Here is a 23,770-nt window from a genome sequence, read left to right as displayed (position 1 = left end):
CACCAAGGTGTTAAGACTTCTTCAGTGCAGCCCAGGGGCTCCTCCTCCTCCCCAATGGTGATAAAGCCCGCCACACCTGGAAATAAACACGGGTTAGCGGACCGCGATCATGGTGAGAACCCCACTCTGGGAGAAACCCTTTGCCCTCAAGATCAAGGTCTAAAGAGCCAGGCCGTCAAAGCCAGTTTCTTCAGATCCGGGTGGCAACAGGGACCCTGTGTGACATGGTTCGGGCGCAGGGGTAGGGGCCATGGGGGTGCTATGGACAGACCCTGTAGATCCAAGAACCACTACGTCCTCGGCCAATTGGGAGTAATGACAATGGCCACCAGAGACTCCTGCCTGAGGCGCCAGGGGAACCGAGGCAGCAGAGGCACCGGAGGAAAAACATAGACAGGGCGTCTACTAGAAAAGCGTCTGGATCCCTGGTGTAGGAACCGAAGCAGTGGATGTGACTATTCAGAGGTGAGGCCATCAAGTCGATCTGGGGAGGGCCCCAGCGGTCGACCAGCGAACTGAAGACCTCCGGGTGAAGCATCCAATCTCCCGCCTGAATGTCCTGGTGGCTGAGAAAATCAGCCTCCCAATTGCCTATGCCCGGTATGGAGACCGCAGAGAGAGCCAGAAGGTGACTTTCCGCCCAAGTTAAGATTCGGGCGACTTCCTTCATGAACCCTCTGCTCTGAGTGCCTCCTTGGTGGTTGATGTAAGCCACTGCTATGACCTTGTTCGTCTGTACTTTGAACGCCTGTCCCTGTATGAGATGGTGTGCTTGCCAAAGGGTCCAAAAAATCGCCCTGTGTTCTAGAACCTTGATGGGAAGGCTCGATTCCTCTTTTGACCAACCTCCCTGAAATTAATGACCATCCAGGACAGCTCCCCAGCCTCTCAGACTGGCGTCCTTTGTGAGGAGAAGCCAGTGTAGAATTACAAATGGGCGTCCTCTTGTTAGAGTCCGAGGGCAGTATTCAATGTGATTTTTCACCATGTGCAGCGAATCCTGTTTAGGATTCGCTGCACATTCGCAGGGTTCCGGAAGGCTGCAGCATTCGCTACCAGCCCTCCCTGTCGCCCTATTCAACGCCGCAGGGGCTCACTGCCCCTGATGGCGAATTTTAACCCCTGCGGCAGGCAGGGAGATGTAAGCCTTCCTGCCTGCCCCAGAATTTGTGGGGGAGAAGGAGGGCTCCCGAGGACAAAGGTGGTAGAAGCTGCCCCCCCTTCCCCCTGGGGGGAGCTGACGGGACAGGGGTAGGGAGCCGCTTCACTGGCCCCGCTCTTAATAAGCCGGGACCAGTGTGAAGTGAATATATGAATATTTAATGGGCGGCTCCCGGCCCCCTGCTGGCGAATGTGTAAAAAAAAAAATAATAATAATTTATAAAATGTAAAAAATTAATTATATATTAATGTGCACATGAATAAAAATAGCATCTTAACAGAAAAAAAAAATCAGATTTTTTTTTTTTTTACACTAAAAAATAAAAACCTTTGTTTTAAAAGATCACTTTCCAGTTCACCTTTAAAAATATGTCGAATGCAGAACGGTGAATCATGGCAAAAATCAGGGAGAAAGCAGTTCTCCATCCTAGCATTGAATACACTAGCGAATTGCAGCGAGCATAAAACGGAGAACTGGCCGGCATTCACTGGTCGCTTTCGGCTAACAGTGAGCATTGAATAGGGTGAATCAGATTTTCAGCGTGAGGACGTATAAAACAAATAAAAAAACTGAATAGAAACCGATCCGACACAATCACTGAACACACGCCTTGAAACAGGTGACGGAACAGCTCAAAACTCCACGTTGAATGGATAATCCTTGTGCAAGGAGTGAAAACAGCCCGGTTCGCCAAAACAAACTATGAATCGGGAGCATTGAATACTGGCCAGAGAGTGGAGCCATCAAGTCAACGATGCGCGTACCCGTTGGGAAAAACAAGTCTTTGACCTTAGGGTTTGTCAGTCGATCGATCCCATCTGCAGAGGATTTCCATCTGTAGAGGGAGCAAATGGAATTGGGCCACCATCTCGAAGCAAGACACTATCTTGCCCAGTACTCGCATGCAGAGGTGAAGAGAGACCCCGTGATACTGAAGGAAATCCTGTAAGAGCATTCTCAATGCTGACACTGTCTCCTGTGTCAGGTAGACCCTCTGAGTCCAGACGTGCACCCAAGTGAATCATGGACTGGTCCAGAACCAGGGAAGATTTTTTCCAATTGATGATCCACCCATGGGACTTAAGGCTTTAAATCGTCAACTGCAGATGGCAAGATAGTGTCTGGAGACTGCGCCAAGAGAAGCAGATCATCCAGGTATGGCACAATACACACCCCCTGGAGCTGGAGGGTGGCTGCCATCACCTTGGTGAAGACTCAGGGCGCAGTGGAGAGTCCAAAAGGAGGGGCTCTAAACTTGTAATGCTTGTCCCGGACTGCAAACCAAATATATTTCTGATGGTCCTTGCTGACAGGGATATGAAGATCAGCGGTGACAGCGAGCAGGAAGCTCAAAATGTGAAGATGTATCTAACTTCAAGAATGGCATTTTCACCTAGTTAACCTAAAAATATAAATGTTGCTGGTTGTTTTGACCTGATTTCAACTGTGTTCTATCCAGTGATGTTGATAGGATGCACAAGAACATTTATATAATGAGTCATGGCTATTCCTGGAAAACATTAACATGGTGTCTTGTATACAGGTACATCCTTAGCCATAAACACACAGAATATGAAAGGCCCCATTGCTGAGGGGGGTAGGGCAGGATCTGGGAAGTGACATCTGCCCCCCTCCTGGAAACATCCAGGGACTGATAATGGCCCCCAATCAGCCCACATCCCTGGTGGTCTAGTGGGGAGCTGCGACAGCAGGGCACCACTGCCAGGACCACCGGATGATAGCCCCTCGCCCGTGGCTGTAACGCCTCTCCGGGAGTAATCCCCGCCGTTACCGCACCGGACAGGTCCAATCAGTCGCAGTCCGTGGTGAACGGGGACCCGCTTACCCTGTAATGGAGGTGGTGGGCTGGCGGGTCTGTGCGTCGAGTCCAGTACGGCAGCCGCACGGGAGTCGGAGCTTGCATCGGCGGCGGCTGCTGAAAGTGAAAGTAAAATAAATAAAATAATAAAGGAAAGCCTTAATGCTTTAAAAAGGGCTGAGAGCCCACCTCGGTGACCAGTTCTCCCAGGCACCAAGAAAAAACTGAGGCCTGGGGGGCAGGGTATGGGGAGGAGGAGCCCCTGGACTGCACTGAAGAAGTCTTAACCCCTTGGTGCCCTGTGTCGCCGGAACTCCACCTATACCCATTGTACCAGTGACCACCATTGGAACGTGAGCAAAAACTAACCATCTACTCCTAGATACCAGAAAATGGACCACAGATAAATGTGTTGAATCAAAATGATTTAATGAATTAATTTATTTCTGTGTTTAAGGAGTAAATGGCTAATTACCTCTCTCATCTACAGTACCTCATAAATGCAGAAGTGTTCATCTGACCCCATGTGAGTTACTCAGCCCTTCTAGTCAGGCCATGCCTTGCCTTTATAGCCCCAGATGCTCTTTGTGCAACTTTTTTCCATTAAAATAGTTAGTTGTATAGTGATGCAAATAGAATGTACAAGCAATGTATGCCAATTCCAATATGCTGCATATTCTGTGTGTTTATGACTAAGGATGTACCTGTATACAAGTCACCATGCTAATGTTTTCCAGGAATAGCCATGACTCATTATATAAATGTTCTTGTGCATCCCATCAACATCACTGGATCGAACACAGTTGAAATCAGGTCAAAACAACCAGCGACATTTATATTTTTAGGTTAAGTAGGTGAAAATGCCATTCTTGAAGTTGGATACATTCACATTTTGGGCTTCCTGCTCGCTGTCACCACTTACCCTGTCAGTATTCAACTCACCCCCCTCATACGCCAATTCCCCCTCACTCCGCTTTTTGAGCAAGGGGGAATCGGCTTATGCGACTGCAGAAGCAGCGAGACTCGCGGCTAAATACAGCAGGTTCGCTGCATTAGCCACAGGTCTCTCTGTTTGGGGAAATGGACGGCAAGGATTCCCCCGGAACGTTGAATAGGGCGAGGGGGTAAAACCGTGAGGATCACTGGTTTTATGTGATCCTCGTTGTTTAACCCCCTCACCGGCCACAGTGAGTGGCATTAAATGCTATACTTTGCCTGTTCCCAGACCACTAGCTGTATTGCCAGAAAGGTTTGTGCACAAGATTCCTACTGTGTGTGTGTATATATATGCCACTACTTACTGTAGCTCTGTGTAATATTGACAACTCAGAGGCTGGTTGTGAAAGAATAGTCGTGAGATGATGCTTCCATTCCAGCTTTGTATTACAATTATTTAACAGTATTGTCCTATAATAAGCAGTCCATCAACACAAATGTAAATGTTACATCCACATTAGCTTGAGTTAAGTATATTAGGTTATTAGCGTTTTATTGCTCCACTAACATGACTGCATCAAGATTGCGTTACTTCAGCTGGGTACACACCACTGATATCAATAGCCATAATCATCAGTTGGCCTACTACAACGATTTATAGTTTAAATCACTCGAATCCACGTTCATACCTATATCATTACACAAAGGCGATGGGGAAGGCAAGAATACCCTTTAAACCAGGGGTTTAAAATTTATTGCAGAGGGACAGATATGGTGATGTGAAGATGTGCGGGGGCCAACTATTCAGCCTGACATTCTTTGAACCATTAATCACATCAGAATGGTCCCCCACTGCCCCCATTCACTGTATATTCCCTGCCTGACCCCCCCTTCTCTGTATTTTCCCCAGCCTGCCCCCATTCACTTTGTCCCCCACTCTGCCCCATTCACAGTATGCCCCTCCTTCACTGTATATGGCCTGACTCCCTTTCTCTGTATTTCACCATTCACTGTATGTCCCCCAGCATGCCCCTATTCACTATATGTGCCCCTCTCACTGTATATTCCCATAAACTGCCTCTCTTTCGCTGTATGTACCCCCCCCCCCCTTCTTCTTTGAATGTACCACATACTGCCTCCCTTCACTGTATATTCCCCTGCAGGAGACAGACGCTTGGGCTCCCGCCACCCTTCTCCACTCCGCATATTACGGGAGCAAGCTTCCCCTTTGCTGCTCCTCGCACACTGCTGTCACTGATCACGGTGGAGGGTGAAATATAATTGTAGGAGTGTGACACATACTCATCTAAAAGATGACAAACATCTCACAGTGGCAACCAGCATCCCCTCACTAATGCAGACAGCAAGGTAAAGGCGTCCTCGCCAGGATCCCACCTCTAGAGTCCCGTGCGTCCCATGTCAGCCGCCCGCTTCTGACTGGAGGCTGCGTGAAGTGACATCACGGGCTGCAATTGGCCCCTGGGCCTGACTTTAGACATACCTGCTTTAAACTGATTACTAGAATTAAATTAGCAGACTAACTCCAATGATGTACATTCCATAATTTTAGAACATTACAGATCATTTTTATATGAAAGGACTCATAGGTGAAAGTCCAGCACAATGGGTCTCAAACATTGTCCAACATTCCTTAACAGTAGTATTCAATCTAGCGCCTTGTAAAATCATTGCAGTGTCTCCTCCCTGGAGACCCTGCAATTATTTTACAGAGTGCTAGAATGAAAATTACCTTAACAATACAGGTTTTGGCCATAGACTTCACAAACTGGGCAATCCACAGGTGCTGAGATTATGATTTGGGATTATTTTATTTATACATTTTTTTTAAAGTAAAACAGAACAGAAGTCAAATACAGGGCATGTCAAAAAATAGACCCAATTTCAAAGCTGTATATTGTTACAATTCACAATCCAAACTTATTGAGTTGAAGATATAGCAGTGTCATTTCAAAACTCGACACCATCTTTTATTTGGAAATTATCTAGATGACACAATGAACCATTTTCAATCCAGAAATACTAATGGCCAGAGATGGCTGTCCTGTTTCCATTACAATACATTTAATGATTATAACCCTCAATACTCTTCCACCAAAATTGTCTAACATTTCTTAACCTTTCGCAAACAATTTTAATTTTTTTATTTTTTGCAATTTAAACAGTGGTTTCAGTTGTAATTTATATTATTAAAAATGGTCTACATTGAATGTTGACCAATCTTAATGTTTCTGATTGGATCCGCTAATAGAGGGTAAACACTGAGATATGCACTATTTTGCTTCTAGAAGCAAAATTGAATGGTTTTTCTACATTCGATGCAGATTAAATCCCAACACACACTGCAGTGTACTGTAAATCTAATAAAAGAATAGTCTTGCCCGGCAAGATTATAGTATAGATCTGTACTATAGTCACATTTAATGCATTTTGCATACCATTCAATCCCGATCAAATAGCAAGCAAAAATCGCACCGTGTACACCCACTATTAGGCTGTTGAGCCAGACTAGATGTTGCACTTCAAAGGGTTAAACATATCAACTAAGTTTGCCATTACAATCTTCCCTACCAATGTATTATTTTAACTGCCCTTAATGTTAAGAAATCCTTCCATTGCAAAACTTCACCTCTCACTTTGAACGCATGTCCTTTGTACAGTCATTAGGGTAAGATTTTCCGATTGATGTTTTCAATATGATCTTTAATGTATTTGTGTATAGTAATCCGTTCTCCTTTGGACACCTCTTTTCTAAACTGGCTAGCCTTTCTAGATAGATACAAGGGAATTTTGCCACTATGCCCCTTTTTATACATCCAATTACTTTATTTGCCCTTGCAGCTACTTGGGATTGAGTACTATTGCCAGCTTTCATTTCTCCACCCAATCCACCAGTTTATTCAAAGTCCCTCTGTAGAGAAACTACATCCTGCTCTGATTTTATTTGCATACATAAATCAGGTACCATCTTTTTAAAAAGACTCTGTATATACAGCATGTAACTGGTCTTTCAAGATCTTCACATGTCAGATCATGCATATTATGGAGTAACAATGACTGGAACATTTTTTTCACCCTAGAACACAAATAAAAAAATATATAAAAAAAAAATAGTTTAAAAGATGCATTATTGATGCCTGCGTAACCAGTCAACGCAGCATCAGCTATAAGGAGTAACTTCATCAGCATCAGAAGTCTAACGCACTTATTCATCATCATTATGCTGCTTCACAGTTGCTGAAGTTACTGACATTTTAACTCACCGGCGAGTTTCAGCAAAGGTTGCAAGATGTGTTTGAAGTCCCATACACCATGTTGAAGCATCAAGCCCATTCTCTTTTCCCGTTCCAGAGGCCCATGGCATAAACAGTCACCCTAGGAAACAAAATAAATAGATTAAATGTTTCTATAAATGGCAGAATTAGAGTCTTACCACTCAAAGCAGCATCAGATACATAGGGTGACTTCATCAGCATCAGAAGTCTAACGCACTTATTCATCATCATTATGCTGCTTCACAATTTTTACAGTCAATTACATTTTAACATGCCCCTAACTGGCTATGAGATGTGGCCAATACGCCCCAATGGTGAGACTGGACACTGCTAAACAAAGCATCAGCTCTACATATTGTCTCTGCTGTGCCCGATCTGCTGGCAAACTTTATAAGTTGGATATGGCACATGAAACCGCTGATAAGAAAGGTCCCACTGTGCATAGCACATTCTATTTCTACCAGAACCGGCGCCACTACTACGCTACTTATGTGTGTACACCACATTTACCTCAAAGCTGCCGTAATATCCTGATTCCAGCGGTCCGATGATGCATCATGTACCTCTACCTACAAAATGACAGCGTCATGCTTAGGTTAGAAGTGGTGGTGCTGTACCCCACTTGATTACTATAGATTTCCACACAGATAAATACTGTAAATACTCTTCTTCCACAACCCATGACTAAACACTGATCTCTTCTATGTAGGCCCTGTGCCTCTCAAGCACGTAGGCTATTTAACATTAACGAGTTCTATTGCAGGATAAGGGTGTAGTCAATGTGTGCCAATATTTCCAACAGTGTAAATACCGGCACACTCATTGGGATATGGTCTACACAGGGTTTTTCACTTTTTTTATGAGCCTACAGGTGGTATTTCATGCCCTACCATCCACTAGGGGCATGGTGGGAGACCTAAAATAGTGTGCCAAGCATAGCAAGGCCCCGTAGCAAACCATACGAGGGGACACTGTGCTATGTTTGTTTCAGTCTCCATGTCGACTGCCGAAATTCAGTTAAGAAAAAAAAGTGAAAGACCCGTCGACCTTTCATCCTGTCAGTCTAGTTGCCGTTTGTCCAATAATCCATATATTAAATATATAAAATATGTTTGTTTCTACACAAGGCAACATGATACAGTCTAACCACTCAGAGCAGCATCAGATACATAAGGTGACCTCATCAGCATCAGAAGTCTAACGCACTTATTCATCATCATTAGGCTGCTTCACAATTGTTGAAGTTATTGACTTAAAACTTACATAAATCAGGTACCATCTTTTTAAAAAGACTCTGTATATACAGCATGTAACTGGTCTTTCAAGATCTTCACATGTCAGATCATGCATATTATGGAGTAACAATGACTGGAACATTTTTTTCACCCTAGAACACAAATAAAAAAATATATAAAAAAAAAATAGTTTCAAAGATGCATTATTGGAGCCTGTGTAACCAGTCAACGCAGCATCAGCTATAAGGAGTAACTTCATCAGCATCAGAAGTCTAACGCACTTATTCATCATCATTATGCCGCTTCACAGTTACTGACATTTTAACTCACCGGCGAGTTTCAGCAAAGGTTGCAAGATGTGTTTGAAGTCCCATACACCATGTTGAAGCATCAAGCCCATTCTCTTTTCCCGTTCCAGAGGCCCATGGCATAAACAGTCACCCTAGGAAACAAAATAAATAGATTAAATAAATGTTTCTATAAATGGCAGAATTAGAGTCTTACCACTCAAAGCAGCATCAGATACATAGGGTGACTTCATCAGCATCAGAAGTCTAACGCACTTATTCATCATCATTATGCTGCTTCACAGTTGTTGAAGTTACTGACATTTTAACTCACCAATGTCAAGTGTCAGCAAAGGTTGCAAGATATGTTTGAAGTACTGAACACCATGGTGAAGCACGAAGCCCATTCTTTTCCCCATTCCAGAAGACCATAGCATAAATGGTCACCCTAGAACAAAATAAATGCAAATAAAAAACAAAAAAAATGTTTCTATACAAGCCAGCAATAGCAACATTCTAACCACTCAGAGCAGCATCAGATACATAGGGTGACTTCATCAGCATCAGAAGTCTAACGCACTTATTCATCATCATTATTATGCTGCTTCACAATTTTTAGTCATTGACATTTTAACATGCCCCTAACTGTCTGAGTTGTTGCCAATAAGCCCCAATGGTGAGACTGGACTCTACTTAACAATGCATCAGCTGTAGATCTGGTCCCCACTGTGCTCGATCTGCTGGCAATCTTTGTTGAAGTTCATTCTTTACAAGTTGGATATGGCACATGAAATTGTTGATAAAAGGTCCCACTGTGCATAGCACATTCTGGGACAGATTTATTAAGCTCGGTGAAGTGAACGTGTGGCTGGTGCTATATCACCGGCCAAGTATTGCACCATGTGTACACCGCTTTACAGGCTTGATTTTAAAAATGACAGGTGGGATATGATTGGCCTGTGATAAAGACCAAACCCTTTATTCCGAGCTTAATAAATCTACCCCAGGGCTCGACAAATGCCGTGCCCTGCCTCTGGAGTTTTGTCCCCCTTTCGCCCAGCTGCGAAAGGGAGACCAGAGGACCGGCACTCCACAGTACTAATGAAGACTTCAGCCGGGGTGCGTGCATAATATATATATTTATATATTTTTTTGCACACAAGCCAATCATGAATTTTTGTCATCCGAAGTCCTTTTAATGCGATGGTCAGTGACCACCGCAACAAAAAAAGAGTCGATGTGAAAAGTCCAACCATCATTTGATAGAAAGCTTCCGATGTCCATCCCTACACCTGGCATGTACCAAGCACTACTCTGTATTACACAGTATCTTCTACATTGTAAGACACACACATTGGTGAGTGTTCGATCACCCACAATCATTGCTCAGGGGTAGTAGCTGTGTCACCGACGGGCTATTAATGTAAACCCCGGTTCCGAGAAAGAAAAAGAAAGAAAGAGAGAGAAAGAAAAAGAAAGAGAGAAAGAAAGAAAAAGAAAGAGAGAAACAAGACGTGCTCACAGCACGGCACTCACACTGACCCGCTCACCCGCCGGCCGCTCCACGAGGCTCCTGCCCCTGGGCTCGCTCTGCACGTGGTCACTCCCTCCTTCCTCCTGCGCCTTATCGCCTCCCACACCATTCCCCTCCCTTTCCGGTGCAGTGACGCTACCCTGTAGATAGGTGGTTGGTCGTCCGTCGACCAATCCATTAGAAACTAGGAGACAGTTCCCTCCCCCTCTCACCCTTTTCGGGTCGTCCTGCGCCGCCCTCTACCCCTATCAGCCATTGCGGCAAGGGAAGGCAGCTTTGCTAATCCAGTCATCAATGTGCGAGTCACCGTGATAGCTTGTGGTGTGTGAACTGTGAACTGTGTGCTGTGCTGCGGGTGCACACAGGTCACACACCTATGTCAGCAGCAGAGTCTGGGCCCCCGGCCCAGCGCCCGCTTCCTGCTGTTACAGACACAGAGTAAAAGGATGGACATAGGAAGCCCACCATCAAATGATGGCTGGGCTTTCGCCATCGAATATTTCTATGCGATGGTGTCCATCGTATCAAAAGAATTCTATACAGAAAAAAAATATATTGTTTTTCACATGTGCAAAATAAAACCGGGTTACACACGTGCGAAACTATACAAGGGATGGCAATCATTGTGATCACCATCGATGGTTATTATCGATGTTGATGACACAAATGGTCCGACTCCTCAATTGCAGCATACTGGGGGTAAGGACTGATGTGAATGTTCAAATATTCTATGTAAAGTGCAGCAGAATATGTATGCGCTATATAAGAAACTGTTTATAAATAAATACTATGTTGTGGATGACCATTGATGCTTTGCCTTTTACCTTTACCACCAACTTTCTGTGACCTGTGGGCCGATCAGAACCTGGTGTCAGATTTCACATGTGTAAGGGGCGGAGCTATGCTCCATGCCCTGACACCTTGGGGTGGGGGATACTATTTGGTTATGCTGTGGAAACAATGGAGTGAAACCATCTGGTTCACCCCCATCGATGACAAAACTATTCTACAGCACAATGATTATGGAACAACTATGGACGATGGCCGTTCCTAATTGTTATCCCAGAGTAGTAGCCAGCTCCTTCTGCCTGACACCTAGTCACCCATAAACTTCCATGTTTTAGGGTCTCTTACCTTTAACCAATAGCTGGGGGATATTGCTGGGGCTAGTCCCTGGCCATTGTCCTAATAGAAGTTAGGGATGGGTAATCATATGTTTCATCGGTAACATCGGATTTATGCTTTAAATGTTCAATGTTTAACCCTGCAATGTTAAGGATCCAATGTTTCTTCAACATCGCTACATTACTCCCCCGATGTTTTTCTCAATTTTCCAATGTTTTTTTTTTTGTGTGTCACTGTGTGGTGCTGTCACTGCTTTCGGCAGCCAGCTCACTCCTTGTTTTATATTCATAGACAACTTAAAAAAACATACAAAACAGTAACACACACTGGGCCAGATGCACTAAAATTCAAAAGTGATAAAATGGAGAGTGATAAACCTCCAGCCAATCAGCTCCTACCTGCCATGTCACAGACTGTGTTTAAAAAATGTGAGGCAGGAGCTGATTGGATGGTGGTTTATCACTCTCCATTTTATCACTTTTGAAGCTTAGTGCATCTGTGCGGTGATGATACAGACTTCATTTGAGAGAGAAGAGAGAGAAAAAAATTAAGTTATTAGCCTGTTGCTACTGTTAAAAATCAAGTTAAAAATGGTACTTCCTCATCTTTGCGGCCATCGCTTATGTTACGTAACTTACATAGCATATAGCAAGCCGCGAGGGTTATTTTCGGGGTCCACGCCACCATCTATTACCTTTAGTAATGTTATGGCAAGCGAAGCACAGTGAGCCACCTAGCCCGAAACATGGTGAAGCAATGGTGAGGGGACAATCGCGATTCACGTAGCAGCTAACGTAACTGGCGTAAGCAGTGGCCGTAAAGATGAGGAAGTACCTTAAGAATATTTAAAATTAGCAGATTGTGAGCTGCTGTGAGTTGCTGCAATAAAGTTTTGCTAGTTAATGTTTCATTTTTTTCCCCTCCGTAACAAATTTTAGTTACCACATAACATGAATAATTTATCCAATGTGTGTGTAAACTCTAAGCCACCAATAAGATCAACTTAATAGAAGGATTATTTAGGTACTCTTTACCTAGAACGGCGCCCGCGATTGGAATCGCGGGCGTCGGGGGTAAAAAATCGGGGGCATCGCTGGTACATAAAAAATGGGTGCGACGCGATGCCCGCGATTTTCCCATAGGGATCAATGTTAAAACGGTGATTGACCGCGATTTTACTGTTAAATGCCTCAATGCCCGCGATTTGGCCATAGGAAACAATGTTAAATGGGCCACAGAGCCCTAATAGTGCCCTTTAACTCTGAAATGGCCCCCACAATTGTTAACGCCACCCCACGATCAACGTCAACCCGAAGCTCGGCGAGCGCAGCGAGCCCGCGAGGGGCGGCGGTATGCGTCCTCCGACCTTTTCATGCCCCACTATCCACGTCGGCGTGGAGTTGAGAATAGAATAGTGTGGCGAGCACAGCGAGCCACCGAGGCCCGAAGCGTGGCGAGCGCAGCTAGCCCCGCGAGGGGACGCGGATACCTTCACAGGTAAACGCGTCCCTTCGCGGGCTTCACAGGTGTCCGCGTCGCCACGGACACCTGTGAAGCCCGCGAGGGGACGCGTATAACTGTGAAGGTATCCGCGTCCCCTCACAGGGCTCGCTGCGCTCGCCACGCTTCGGGCCTCGGTGGCTCGCTGCGCTCGCCACACTATTCTATTCTCAACTCCACGCCGACGTGGATAGTGGGGCATGAAAAGGTCGGAGGACGCGTACCGCCGCCCCTCGCGGGGTCGCTGCGCTCGCCACGCTTCGGGTTGACGTTGATCGTGGGGTGGCGTTAACAATTGTGGGGGTCATTTCAGAGTTCACAGTGACTATTTGGGCTCTGTGGCCCATTTAACATTGTTTCCTATGTAAAAATCGCGGGCATTGAGGCATTGAACACTAAAATCGGGTCCAATCTCATTTTTAACATTGGTCCCTATGGGAAATCGCGGCCATCGCGGGCATCGCATCGCACCCGATTTTTAGTGCATTCGATGGTCGCGATGGTCGTGATGGGCGCCGTTCTAGGTAAAGAGTACCATTATTTATCATTTCAGAAGTTTATTAGTCGTGTGTTATATGCTTAAGTAGGCAGGTTATTAATAAAATATGGAAACATCGGCTTCAGAGTACCAATGTTTAGGTATATATGATGTTTTGTAACCAATGTTGAAACACATCATTCAACTGATGTTTTCTTTCGATGTCCCATCCCTAATAGAAATAACACTGGGGGTTATTCTAGTCCATTCTTTCTGACAAAATCCTTCTTAGATGGACAAAACCATGTGCACTGCGGGTGGGGCAGATGTAACTTGTGCAGAGAGAATTAGATTTGGGTGGGGTTTTTCTTCAAAGTGAGATCTATATTGCAGTGTAAAATCATGCAGTCAGTATTTTCCCTGCACAGAAACAAAATAACTCACCCAAATCTAATTCTCTCTGCACATGTTACATCTGCCCCCCTGCAGTGCACATGGTTTTGTCCATCTAAGAAGGATTTTGTCAGAAAGAATGAACTAGAATAAACCCCACTATGAGGACCATTGAATGCCACTAAATTAAATACCATTGAAGTGTAGAGGCCGCGATTTGGCCCCGATTTCACCCGATCCAGATGGATCGGGCAGTGAAATCGGACCAAATTACAGGTTTTGACACCCGGTCCGACCCGATGCGCGGTCCCGTGCGCATCGGGTCAGAGTCGGGACGTCGGACCGGCTGCACATAAGATAAATGTTATGTGCAGCCGTGGGGACTCTGAGGACGCCGGCGAGGGAGGGGGGCGGGAGACGCCGCCGAGGGAGGGGGGCGGCAGGGAGAGCCGGAGCAGGGAGCTGTCATGCTCCATCCGGGTAGGGGGGGGGGGGGACATGCCGCTAGTAGTGCGGACGCTGCGGGGGACACAGGCGGCAGTGACATAGAGCCGGGAGCTGTCAGCACTGAAAAAAAAAAAAGCCCATACAATGAATGGGCAGCCTGTGATTGAAAGAGCGCTCAGCCAATCACAGGCTGCCCATTCATTGTATGGGCTTTTTTTTTTTTCAGTACTGACAGCACCCAGCTCCCCCCGCCCCGGCTCTATGGGGCAGATGTATCAACCAGCGTTAACTGCAAAAATGCACTTAACGCCGGTTAACTGGGGGGGGGGGGGGAATTACGTTTATCCTAATGTATTACTAGCGCACCTAACGTGCGCTAGTGACAGCCCGACGAGTTACGCTCGGCGGGGCTGTCCCTGCAAGGGATTAATGGCCGGGGCGATGTATTAACAGTCTTCAAGGCGTTAATTCGCCCCGGCCGCTTCGCCAACTCAGGGCTGCGTCTGGCTTGGGCTGCGCTGGAGATCTCGCGGTTTTAGCGAGATCTCGCGCATGCCCAGAAAGCCGGCCGGGGGGGGGGGGCGAGTGCGCATGTGCGGGGCGGCGAGGGAGACGATAAGGAGAGCCGTTCACGCTGGGGATAACGGCTCTCCTTATCAGCTGGGATGGGGTTAATACATCTGCCTATAACGTTTGCCCGCTTCTCCACGTTATGCTGGCGAAGCGGGAATCGTTATTCGCCAAACGTTATAGGCAGATTAATACATCTGCCCCTATGTTACTGCCGCCTGTGTCCGCACTACTAGCAGCGTGCGTCCGTCCCCCCAGCCGCCTTGCAGTATCCCCCGCCCGCACCTCGATGTCCCCGGCCCCCCTGCTCGCTCCACATTGCAGCTCCCCAGGAGTTGCAAATGATGCATCGCATGCGATGTATCATTTGCAAAACTTGGCACATCAACTGCCAAATCGTGTGTCCCCCTCCCGGGGAGCTGCAGGGGGAAATCAGGTCCGACTTGTCCTGGGGGCCTTAAGCTCTTTTAGAGGTCTGATGGGAAATCATGACTTCAAGCCGGAGGACAGCGCCTGAACGTTAAGCTCAGGGCTGCCTCAGGGTGGCGTTAAAAGCCCCATTCATACATTTACACAAAACGTTAAAAAGTCAATTTACTAGCGCTAAGTGCTACTTAAGCACTTAAGGCTGGTTTCACACACTCCGGCTCCTGCCGGACGGTGAAATCCCGCACGGCCAGGGAGCCGTGCCGCACACACTAGTTTATCATGGAAGGGATGGCCACAGCACGGCAGCCGTCCCTTCCAGTGGCGGGATCCGGCTGCAACCGTGCGGCCGGGTCGTGGCCGTCCCGTGTGAATGGACACAATAGTGTCCATTCACAACTAATGTGTGCGGCACGGCTCCCTGGCCGTGCGGGATTTCACCGTACGGCAGGAGCCGGAGTGTGTGAAACCAGCCTAAGGCTGGTTTCACACACTCCGGCTGCTGCCAGACGGTGAAATCCCGCACGGCCAGGGAGCCGTCGCACTCAGCAGATTACAATGGTGGGGATGGCCACAGCCCGGCAGCCGTCCCTTCCAGTGGTGGGATCCTGCTGCAGCCGTGCGGCCGGGCCGTGGCCGTCCCGTGTGAATGGACACAATAGTATCCATTCACAACCATAGGCGTGCGCAGCCCATTTTCTTAGGGGGTGCACCATTGGAGGGGCGTGTCCATCACCGCCGACTGGGCATGTTCATCATTGCCTATTATTAAACATAATGCCACACACTGTAATGCCCATTAGACATAATGCCACACACAATAATGCCCATCACACATGCCCCCTATGCACACACAGGTATATACATACAGAGCCCCCACACACATAGTATACATATACACAGCCCCCTACAGTATGCTCACACATACACCCCCTCTATGCATGCACATGCACACACACACACACACACACACACACACACACACACACATTATACATACAGGCACAGCATGCACACACATACACACACACACACACACACAGATGTATTGTAGTATACACAGAGTCCCCTCCCACACAGCATACATACAGTATACACAGCCCCTCTATGCAGACACACATGCAGTATACATACAAAATGCTGATACATACACACACAACTTTTTGACATAATAAAAAGCAGGCAGCATGATTAAAGACAAATATAAAAATAACTTTTTATACACCCCCCCCCCCCCCATAAAACAAAGCCATAGACTGCCCAGATAATATACAAATCCCCCTGTTACAGCACCTCCCGAGTCCCGATAAGTTGAGCACACCTGCAGCAAATTTCAATCAGCAGGCAGGAAGTCCTCACTCCTCCGTCCCTCCTCACCCAGGCAGCAAAGCTGTGCACGCTCAGCTCCCCCTAGAGGCAGCCAGGGGCGTCACTAGATACAGATAGTACTGTAGTATCCTGCTGCAGCAGCCTCGGCCACGTCTGTCACACACTGCAGCCGGCCCGAGCTTGCTCCCCGATGTCGGCTCTGGCTGCAATTGTGAGGGGGGTGCCCATCATTAGGAGGTGCCTGTGCACCCCTGGCACCCCCTGTGCGCACGCCTATGTTCACAACTAATGTGTGCGGCACGGCTCCCTGGCCGTGCGTGATTTCACCGTCCGGCAGCAGCCGGAGTGTGTGAAACCAGCCTCACGCTGGTTAGTACATCTGCCCCAAAGTACCTGGGTACAGTGGTTAAATCAGTTGCTGCGGTACAATGTCAGACTGTAGCTGATTGGCTGGTACTTTATTTCTAACAATTCTGTCAGCTCTCAGCGTGACCTCCCTCTGACAGGACTTGCTGTCCAGCATGGTACATACATAATACAGCTGTATGTGGCTGCGTACAATACGATATCAATAATCAGCAGCAGTGTGTCAGTGTATATGGAATTAGTGCAGGCACTGGCAGGCGCGGCTTAGGCCGGGGTGGTAGGGGAGGGGAGGGGGTGATCGATCGCTGATGTCACGTGTGGGCCGGCTCCTTGGGATCCTCCTACAGGAAGAAGCCGGACTTGCAGCGCAGCAGCAGCAGCAGCCTGACACATTGCAGCAGTAATGGAGGAAGGGAGAGATTGCATCTGCTCGTTGCTTTTATAGTCACATAGCACCCGGCCCGGGGGGCACCTAACCCCCACCAAGGGCCACACTTTTTTCGGGGATACCCTGGGAGCAGGGATGGGGTGGACACTGCTGAGGGGGCTCCTCTGCCTGGGACTTCTACTATGCCAGATGGTGAGTGATACCATCTGCGTGCCCCAATGCTAGCACTTACCTGTACTGTATACAGTCTCCTGCCTGTCTCCCTGTCTGTCTGTCTGTCTGTATTTACTGCTTACATATCTACGTATCCTGGGTATACAGACAGTGTGTAAAGTCTGTGTATCCACTTTGGTCACTTACCTGCATAGTTATTTGGGCGGTATTGTGCAGATCCTCAATAATGTGTTCTATACTTTCCACCTGGGTCACTTCCAAGTCTGTTCTCCCTCAATATCACTCTGTAATTGTCACTGTGCATTGTGTTTGGAATAAGCATTACCTGCACTTACATCTAATAATGTGCCAAATGTGAGTATGCTAAAACCCAGTAAGTAATATCTATACTGAAATAAGCATGTGCTTATATGGTACTTGCCTATGTCTCCCCATTCCGATCTACCTGTATCTATCTTCTTATAGCAGATTCCTGTAGCTACACACCTGTATGTTATGCATTTCAGTAATAATCTTAAAATAAGTATAGGAAACATCAACACAAATGTTCTTTCTTTCTTTCTCTAATTAATGATGCCTGATACTGATAGTAACCTAAATCCTGTTATCTGTGAGTAATTGCTAGCCTTTTTTAATTACTTGGATAATTGTGTTTTGAGAACAAAATTGACTGCCCCACCAACTAATCCCTAACCATCTCCTTCTAAACTCCCTGCTGTCATTTACAAATCAAAGCAAGCATAGGTGACTTTAATACTTTCATCGGTGGTCATCATTCCCTATGATATGTACAGTAAGTGACACAAAGCTGTTTGAACTACAGGAGTTTATGTATGTATGTATGTATGTATGTATGTATGTATGTATGTGTGTAGCTATAAATGAATTGCTGTAATACACTGTAGCAATTAGACATTCATTAAAATGTTTTACTTATGGTCCCAGCTTGATATTTTAAGTAATGTTTGTATACTTTTTAGTAGTTTAGATGGCAAGCATCCCACTTAGCAGATGGTATTGTTACTTAAGGGGCATACACACATATAGATGTGTGCTAAGCTATTTAGGGTAGGCGATTTCCCTGCGTCCAGATCGCCCATGGAGAGCACATACACATGCAGTGATTTGTGCTAAGCGATTTTGCTAAAGAAAAAAAAAGGCAGGAGGTGGTTCAGAATGAGAGATCTCAATCACTATCGCTCATTCTGTACTCACAGAGATTAACAGTCACTTGCTAAGCAATTTGGCTGTGTACACACAGGGGCGATTTTGTCTAATATCGCGGGCAATATGGTCGCTGAGCGACCAAGTGTTCACTAAAGACATAGGGTCACCAATGGTCACTCCAGCACAGCCTCTTAACCACTTTAGGCCCAGGTGGGTATTTTTCTAACTGACACTTAAATTTTTTTTTCATTGTATCAGAAAAATAATTCCACCAGATTTTATTCATTTGGGCAAAGTAATGATCTGTTAAGAAATGTCAGACTAAATTCAACCACTTCTGGTGTTTAAGGAAAATCTATCTGTAGCAGTTATTATACTCCAACATCAGTATTCACCAACTGAGCTACACTATACCAGGGTTGCCGACCCTCCCGGAATTTCCGGGAGTCTCTCGAAAATCGGGTACCCCCTCCCGGCCCCCGGAAGGGTGGGCAACCCTCCCGGATTCAGGGGGGACCCCCGCTGACCCCCGGATCGCGGCATTAAAATGCCGCAATCCTTGGGTCTCAGAGGAGGGGGCGGAGCTAAAACGGCACAATCGCGTCATTTTAGCCCCGCCCCCTCCATGGAGATCCCTGAATTAGATGCTTTTAACAGTAAGGGGGCGGGGCTTAGTGATGTCACTCGTAAGCCCCGCCCCCTGAGCGGCTGCGGAAACTCTCCTCTCCGGGCTTCTCCCGGAGAGGAGAATGTTAAAGTCGGCAACCCTGCACTATACCCATCATCCTCTGTAGTCCATGTTATTCTTGTTTACTTCTCATGCATGGATTTGATCTGATTTACAGACCCTTTTGTCCATCCGCTAGCTTTTCTCTCTCAAAGAAGTTGTGTTTTCACATTTACTTATTGTGCTTGAGTTTTGTACAAGTGGTTAACACTTGGTTTTTGTTTGTTAAACATCTTACTTTGTTTGGTGTTCTTGACTAAGTACTCTTATCACTGGGTATGACCTTACTCTACTTACTAGTTTGTTCAGAAGTTGTATTTTTTCTGTCCTCCAAACCATTGTCTAGTTAGACCATTGCATTATCCCTAGTATCTTCAGCAGATAGGGCACTATTTTTGGTCACCTTGTGTGATTTTGGGTGTAGGAACCTGTATCGTTTTGAACTTTTACCAACAAGAATTCCTTCTACGAGTTTTTGTAACTTTCCGTCTTCCTACAGGAACTTGAACAAATGCTTCCTCACCGATGTGTCCTTATGCTACATTTCTCATCATGCCAAATACATATGGCCTTTTCCCCACTGTACAGGAGATTAGTATGTTTTGCAAGTAGCAGTCATTGCTTCTTTACCACTTATCTCTCCCCCCCCAAATGACCCCCCCCCATTGTGTGCTTACTGATGTGCATCATTTCATAGGGAAGCACATGTCTCTGATAATGAGCTAAAGTAATCCTAATGATCTCACTGATTTCAGGAACTGTTGTTCTTCTGACTTAACTTTTAATATGCAACAGTTGTACATAATAATAATCACTGGACAAAGCTGATAGTATGAGATCCTTTTTTTAGGTCATGGTATGGCAGTCTGTGAATTATTTTCAGGTGTATGTGCCCAAAGCTGCTTTGCTGCATATGAATACAATTATCATGCACTTGTTCATTTGCCATTTTCAGATGATACAGGTGTTCATCTGCTTTGGTTCTGGTTATCCTCTTCCTTGCATTGACTTGCAGACAGATGCTGACACCCTTCGGTTGATGTTGGGGGTAGAGCTGCTTCCACTGATGATGGAGGAAGGCAGACCTGTTGCCAGTAATTATGCCAGGGTTTGCGGGGCACAGATACTGGTAATGGAGGGGGCAGAGCACTCATGCTGGCGATTGGTAATGACAGGAAATTGGAGAGTGGAAGATCACTGATGCCAATGATAACATAGACGGGGGAAGTGCAGTCATGTATGTGATTACAGAGAGCTGGGGGATGCTGCAAATGAGTGGGTTCTGGCAGTGGGAGAGGATGCTGGTGATTGGGTGCACGAGGGGGTTGCGGCTGATGAGCGAGTGTAAAGGGATGCTGGCGGGGGGGATTCCATGGACGAGGGGGGGAATGCCAGTGGTGTGGGGAGGCCACTGATGATTGGGGGCGTGGGGGATGCTGGCGAGGAGAGCCGCAGATGATCGCTTGTTTGGGGGAGCCACTGATGAATGTATGCAGGGGTGGGAATTGTGTGTGCGTGTGAGGGGGGGGGGGTGCTAGTCTGGTGAAAGCTGTAGTTTGCAGGACTGTTGATCAAGTGCAGGGTGTAATGCTGGCAGTAGGCTATATGCCATTGGTGATCAGGTCATTGTTTTGCGGTCAGTGGTTGCCATCAAGTTGCGTGCATAGCGAAGAAGGTGCCATTGGTGCTCTTCCCATTCAGCTGCTGCTGACATTCTGGATGGTGAAGGTGAACTGGCCAGTATCCACCTACTTATCGTTTGGTTGGAGGTCCGTTTCCCCATTATGTTTGATTTTCCCTCTAGTTATCTAGATCAGAGGTTCTCAACCTCGGTCGTCAAGGACCCCCAACAGTGTACGTTTTGCAGGTCTCCTCACAGAATCACAGGTGATATAATTAGCTCCACCTGTGATCTTTTAAAATATACCAGTGAGTAATTGGTGCACCTGTGTGTTTGTGAGGTGACCTGGAAAACATGCACTGTTGGGGGTTGCTGAGGACCTAGGTTGATAACCACTGCTCTAGAGGACTGGAGTTGGCTACCCCTGTTCTAGAAGATAATAGAATCTGATTTGTTGCCCATGGTGACATCCCATCTTCAAATTAACTTATAACTATCTTAGTAAATAAATGCTAGTGTCTTGAGTGGTCACTAGTTAAACCTCTTTGATGGGGTGTAAACTCTCTCATAGACTCTTGTTGTTAATCCTCTGTTATATGATAACAATTTTACATGTACTGGTCAAAGTAAAATGCATGATGCAATCTTTCCCATTTTTTGATACTTTCTGGCTGCTAAAAAAGTCCAGAATGATTGCTTGGCATTTCGATTCAGTATCTGAGATAGTGCAAAAACCTTGTTTCATGGTTTTTTTTAAACCTTGTTTTATGCACAAATAAAATATATTTGTGTGTATTTCATGTGTTTGTGCAACTTAAATGCAAGATACATCATTGAAATATAAAATATTCAGAAATACGGAATAATCCATTATCCAAAATTGTTCTGGTCCCAAGCATTTTGGATAAAGGATACTTGATCTGTAGTTATTAGTTTCGCCCTATTGCTGTGATAGAGCGCATGCTGCGTTCCACTTCCAGTCATTTGATTATCAAGCGCACGGACTGTTCTTCCGTTCCCTCCACTATCAGTTTGACACGCTGATACATAACTTCCTGTTGGTGGAACGCATGATGCGTTTCCTCGCTGCAACTGATTCGGGTCCCATACAAGTCATCCTTTTTAACTGAGAATTAACGGTATTTATATTCTAAAAAGGTATGGCGCTTTGTTCACATCCACATTTTATAGATGTTAACTCTTCTTATGGGTTGATATATTTGGAATATATATTATTCTTCGGTTTATATTGCTTGCTATATGCAAAGGAACAGATCTCACTTCCTGCACTGGGGTGTTCCCCTAGCTAATTGAACATGGTATTTAAACTGACCTGGAGAGGCCATACAGTCATCACTCTCTTATGGGATTGGTGACTATCTCTATACTATTCATGCTGCTGTTGTCTGGAAGACCGTCCCTGTGGAGATTTTTTGCCATGTAAGCCAGTGAGTAAAAAAATCACTGCTTTGGTGAGTGCCCATCTCTGTTACTATAGATGTGTATATAAATATCTGGGGTGAGATGTACTAAGCTTTGAAAGGTGATTAAATGTTATAAACCACCAACCAATCGGCTCCTACCCAGTGGCGGAACTACCGTGGGTGCAGGGGGTGCAGCTGCTATGGGGCCCGACGGCTGGGGGGGCCCGGGCCCCATGGACAGCAAGCAAGGACCCCCTGCACCGTGACCGCTAATAATATTAACAGATCAAAGCCGACGCGTCCGCCATTAAAAGGGGCTTGGGCTAGTGTGCTGGGCTGGCCGGGGGAGAAGCCTGGCGGGGAGGACGCCGCCGACCTGTACTTTGACCCGCGAGATGTAGCGGCATCATCTCACGGGTCTGCAGCAGAAGCAGCTGCTGGTGGTATTGGCGCCCGGGCCCGGCCGCTTGTCCGGCTTGTGAGGGAGAGACACTTTGTGCTGCTGCAGTGCTGCTTGCTCTGCTGGCCCCGCCCCCGGCCGCTGATGTTTCCGGCGCTGATGTGCTGTGGAGCCGGTGCGGTGGACGGTGCGGACTGCGGAGACCTGCGGAGACTGTGGAGAGGACACACACCATGCTGCCAGAGGTAGCATCATCTGTCCTGGGGATGGGGGGGTTAGCGGCACCCTTACTGGGTATGGGGGGGGGGGGGGGGGGGAGGGGGTTAGCGGCACCTTTACTGGGTATGGGGGGGGGGGGGGAGGGGGGTAATTAAAAGGCACACAGTGGTTCCTATAAGTAATGGGGGTAAAGAGAAGCAGTAACATAATGCCATCTATAGGGGGAGTGCCTGTCCTGCCCTGCCTATCCTGCTCTCTCTCCTGTACTCTCTCTCCCCTCTTTCTTCCCTGCTCTCTTTCCTCCCACACATCTTTCTCTAAGCCCAAACACACACTCTCTATACCCCTCTCACCCTCTCTCCCTCTCCACCTGGCACTGTTTCTCTCCCGACACCCTCTCTCACTCTTTCTTCTGGCGCCCCTCCCCCATGGGCATTGTAGTGACAATGTGTGTGTGTGTGTGTGTGTGTGTGTGTGTGTGTGGGGGGGGGGGGGGCCTGTCAAAGATTTTGCTATGGGGCCCACATCATTCTAGTTACGCCTCTGCTCCTACCTGTCATTTTTAAAACACAGCCTGTGACATGGCAGGTAGGAGCTGATTGGCTGGTGGTTTATCACTCTCCATTTTATATATAATAAATAATAATAATAATTTTATTTATAAGGTGCCGCAAGTGTTTCGCATTGCCATACAAAGGAACAGTACAGGGAGACAAAATTTGGCATAACATTGAATAAATAACAAAAATA

At 46.6% G+C, this 23,770-nt stretch overlaps 2 protein-coding genes across 7 annotated transcripts in view; one reads left to right on the top strand and one right to left on the bottom strand.

Moving 5' to 3' along the window:
• Positions 1–6,731: 6,731 nt before the first annotated feature.
• LOC146008702 (uncharacterized) lies at positions 6,732–10,368 on the bottom strand. 4 transcript variants are annotated; one of them, XM_083148267.1, is made up of 7 exons: positions 10,269–10,368; positions 9,067–9,180; positions 8,776–8,887; positions 8,474–8,597; positions 7,721–7,779; positions 7,199–7,310; positions 6,732–7,011 (listed from the first exon to the last, which is right to left on the bottom strand). In XM_083148267.1, exons 3-6 carry the CDS (start codon positions 8,874–8,876, stop codon positions 7,259–7,261), a joined length of 336 nt encoding a protein of 111 aa, XP_083004393.1. In that variant the 5' UTR covers positions 8,877–8,887; positions 9,067–9,180; positions 10,269–10,368; the 3' UTR covers positions 6,732–7,011; positions 7,199–7,258. The 4 variants fall into 4 exon arrangements, with proteins under 4 accessions (XP_083004393.1, XP_083004395.1, XP_083004396.1 ...); XM_083148269.1 differs by having other exon boundaries at positions 10,275–10,368; XM_083148270.1 differs by having other exon boundaries at positions 10,283–10,368.
• A 6,851-nt stretch (positions 10,369–17,219) lies between these two features.
• The window catches only part of ERN1 (endoplasmic reticulum to nucleus signaling 1), a 65,679-nt gene continuing 59,128 nt past the window's right edge, over positions 17,220–23,770 (top strand). For 2 of the 3 annotated variants that reach the window (XM_083148265.1, XM_083148264.1), the window contains exon 1: positions 17,220–17,480. In XM_083148265.1, coding sequence (XP_083004391.1) covers positions 17,424–17,480 — 57 coding nt within the window. In that variant the 5' untranslated portion in view covers positions 17,220–17,423. Of the gene's footprint in view, positions 17,481–22,903; positions 23,047–23,770 lie in introns of those variants that run through there. The other variant, XM_083148266.1, reaches the window with a different exon arrangement.

Source organism: Crinia signifera, chromosome 6 (genome assembly GCF_055691185.1).
Source record: "Crinia signifera chromosome 6, ASM5569118v1, whole genome shotgun sequence".
NCBI lineage: Eukaryota > Metazoa > Chordata > Amphibia > Anura > Myobatrachidae > Crinia > Crinia signifera.
This window is presented reverse-complemented; position numbering and strand designations above follow the sequence as displayed.

Bases quoted from the DNA above. Each gene is read 5' to 3' on its own strand.
- LOC146008702 (XM_083148267.1), bottom strand. From the start codon at position 8,876: ATGCCATGGGCCTCTGGAACGGGAAAAGAGAATGGGCTTGATGCTTCA. The intron at 8,598-8,775 runs GTGAGTTAAAAT...TTTGTGTTCTAG, and splicing joins ACCTTTGCTGAAACTCGCCG to GGTGAAAAAAATGTTCCAGT. The intron at 7,780-8,473 runs GTAAGTTTTAAG...GTCATTTTGTAG, and splicing joins AAAGATGGTACCTGATTTAT to GTAGAGGTACATGATGCATC.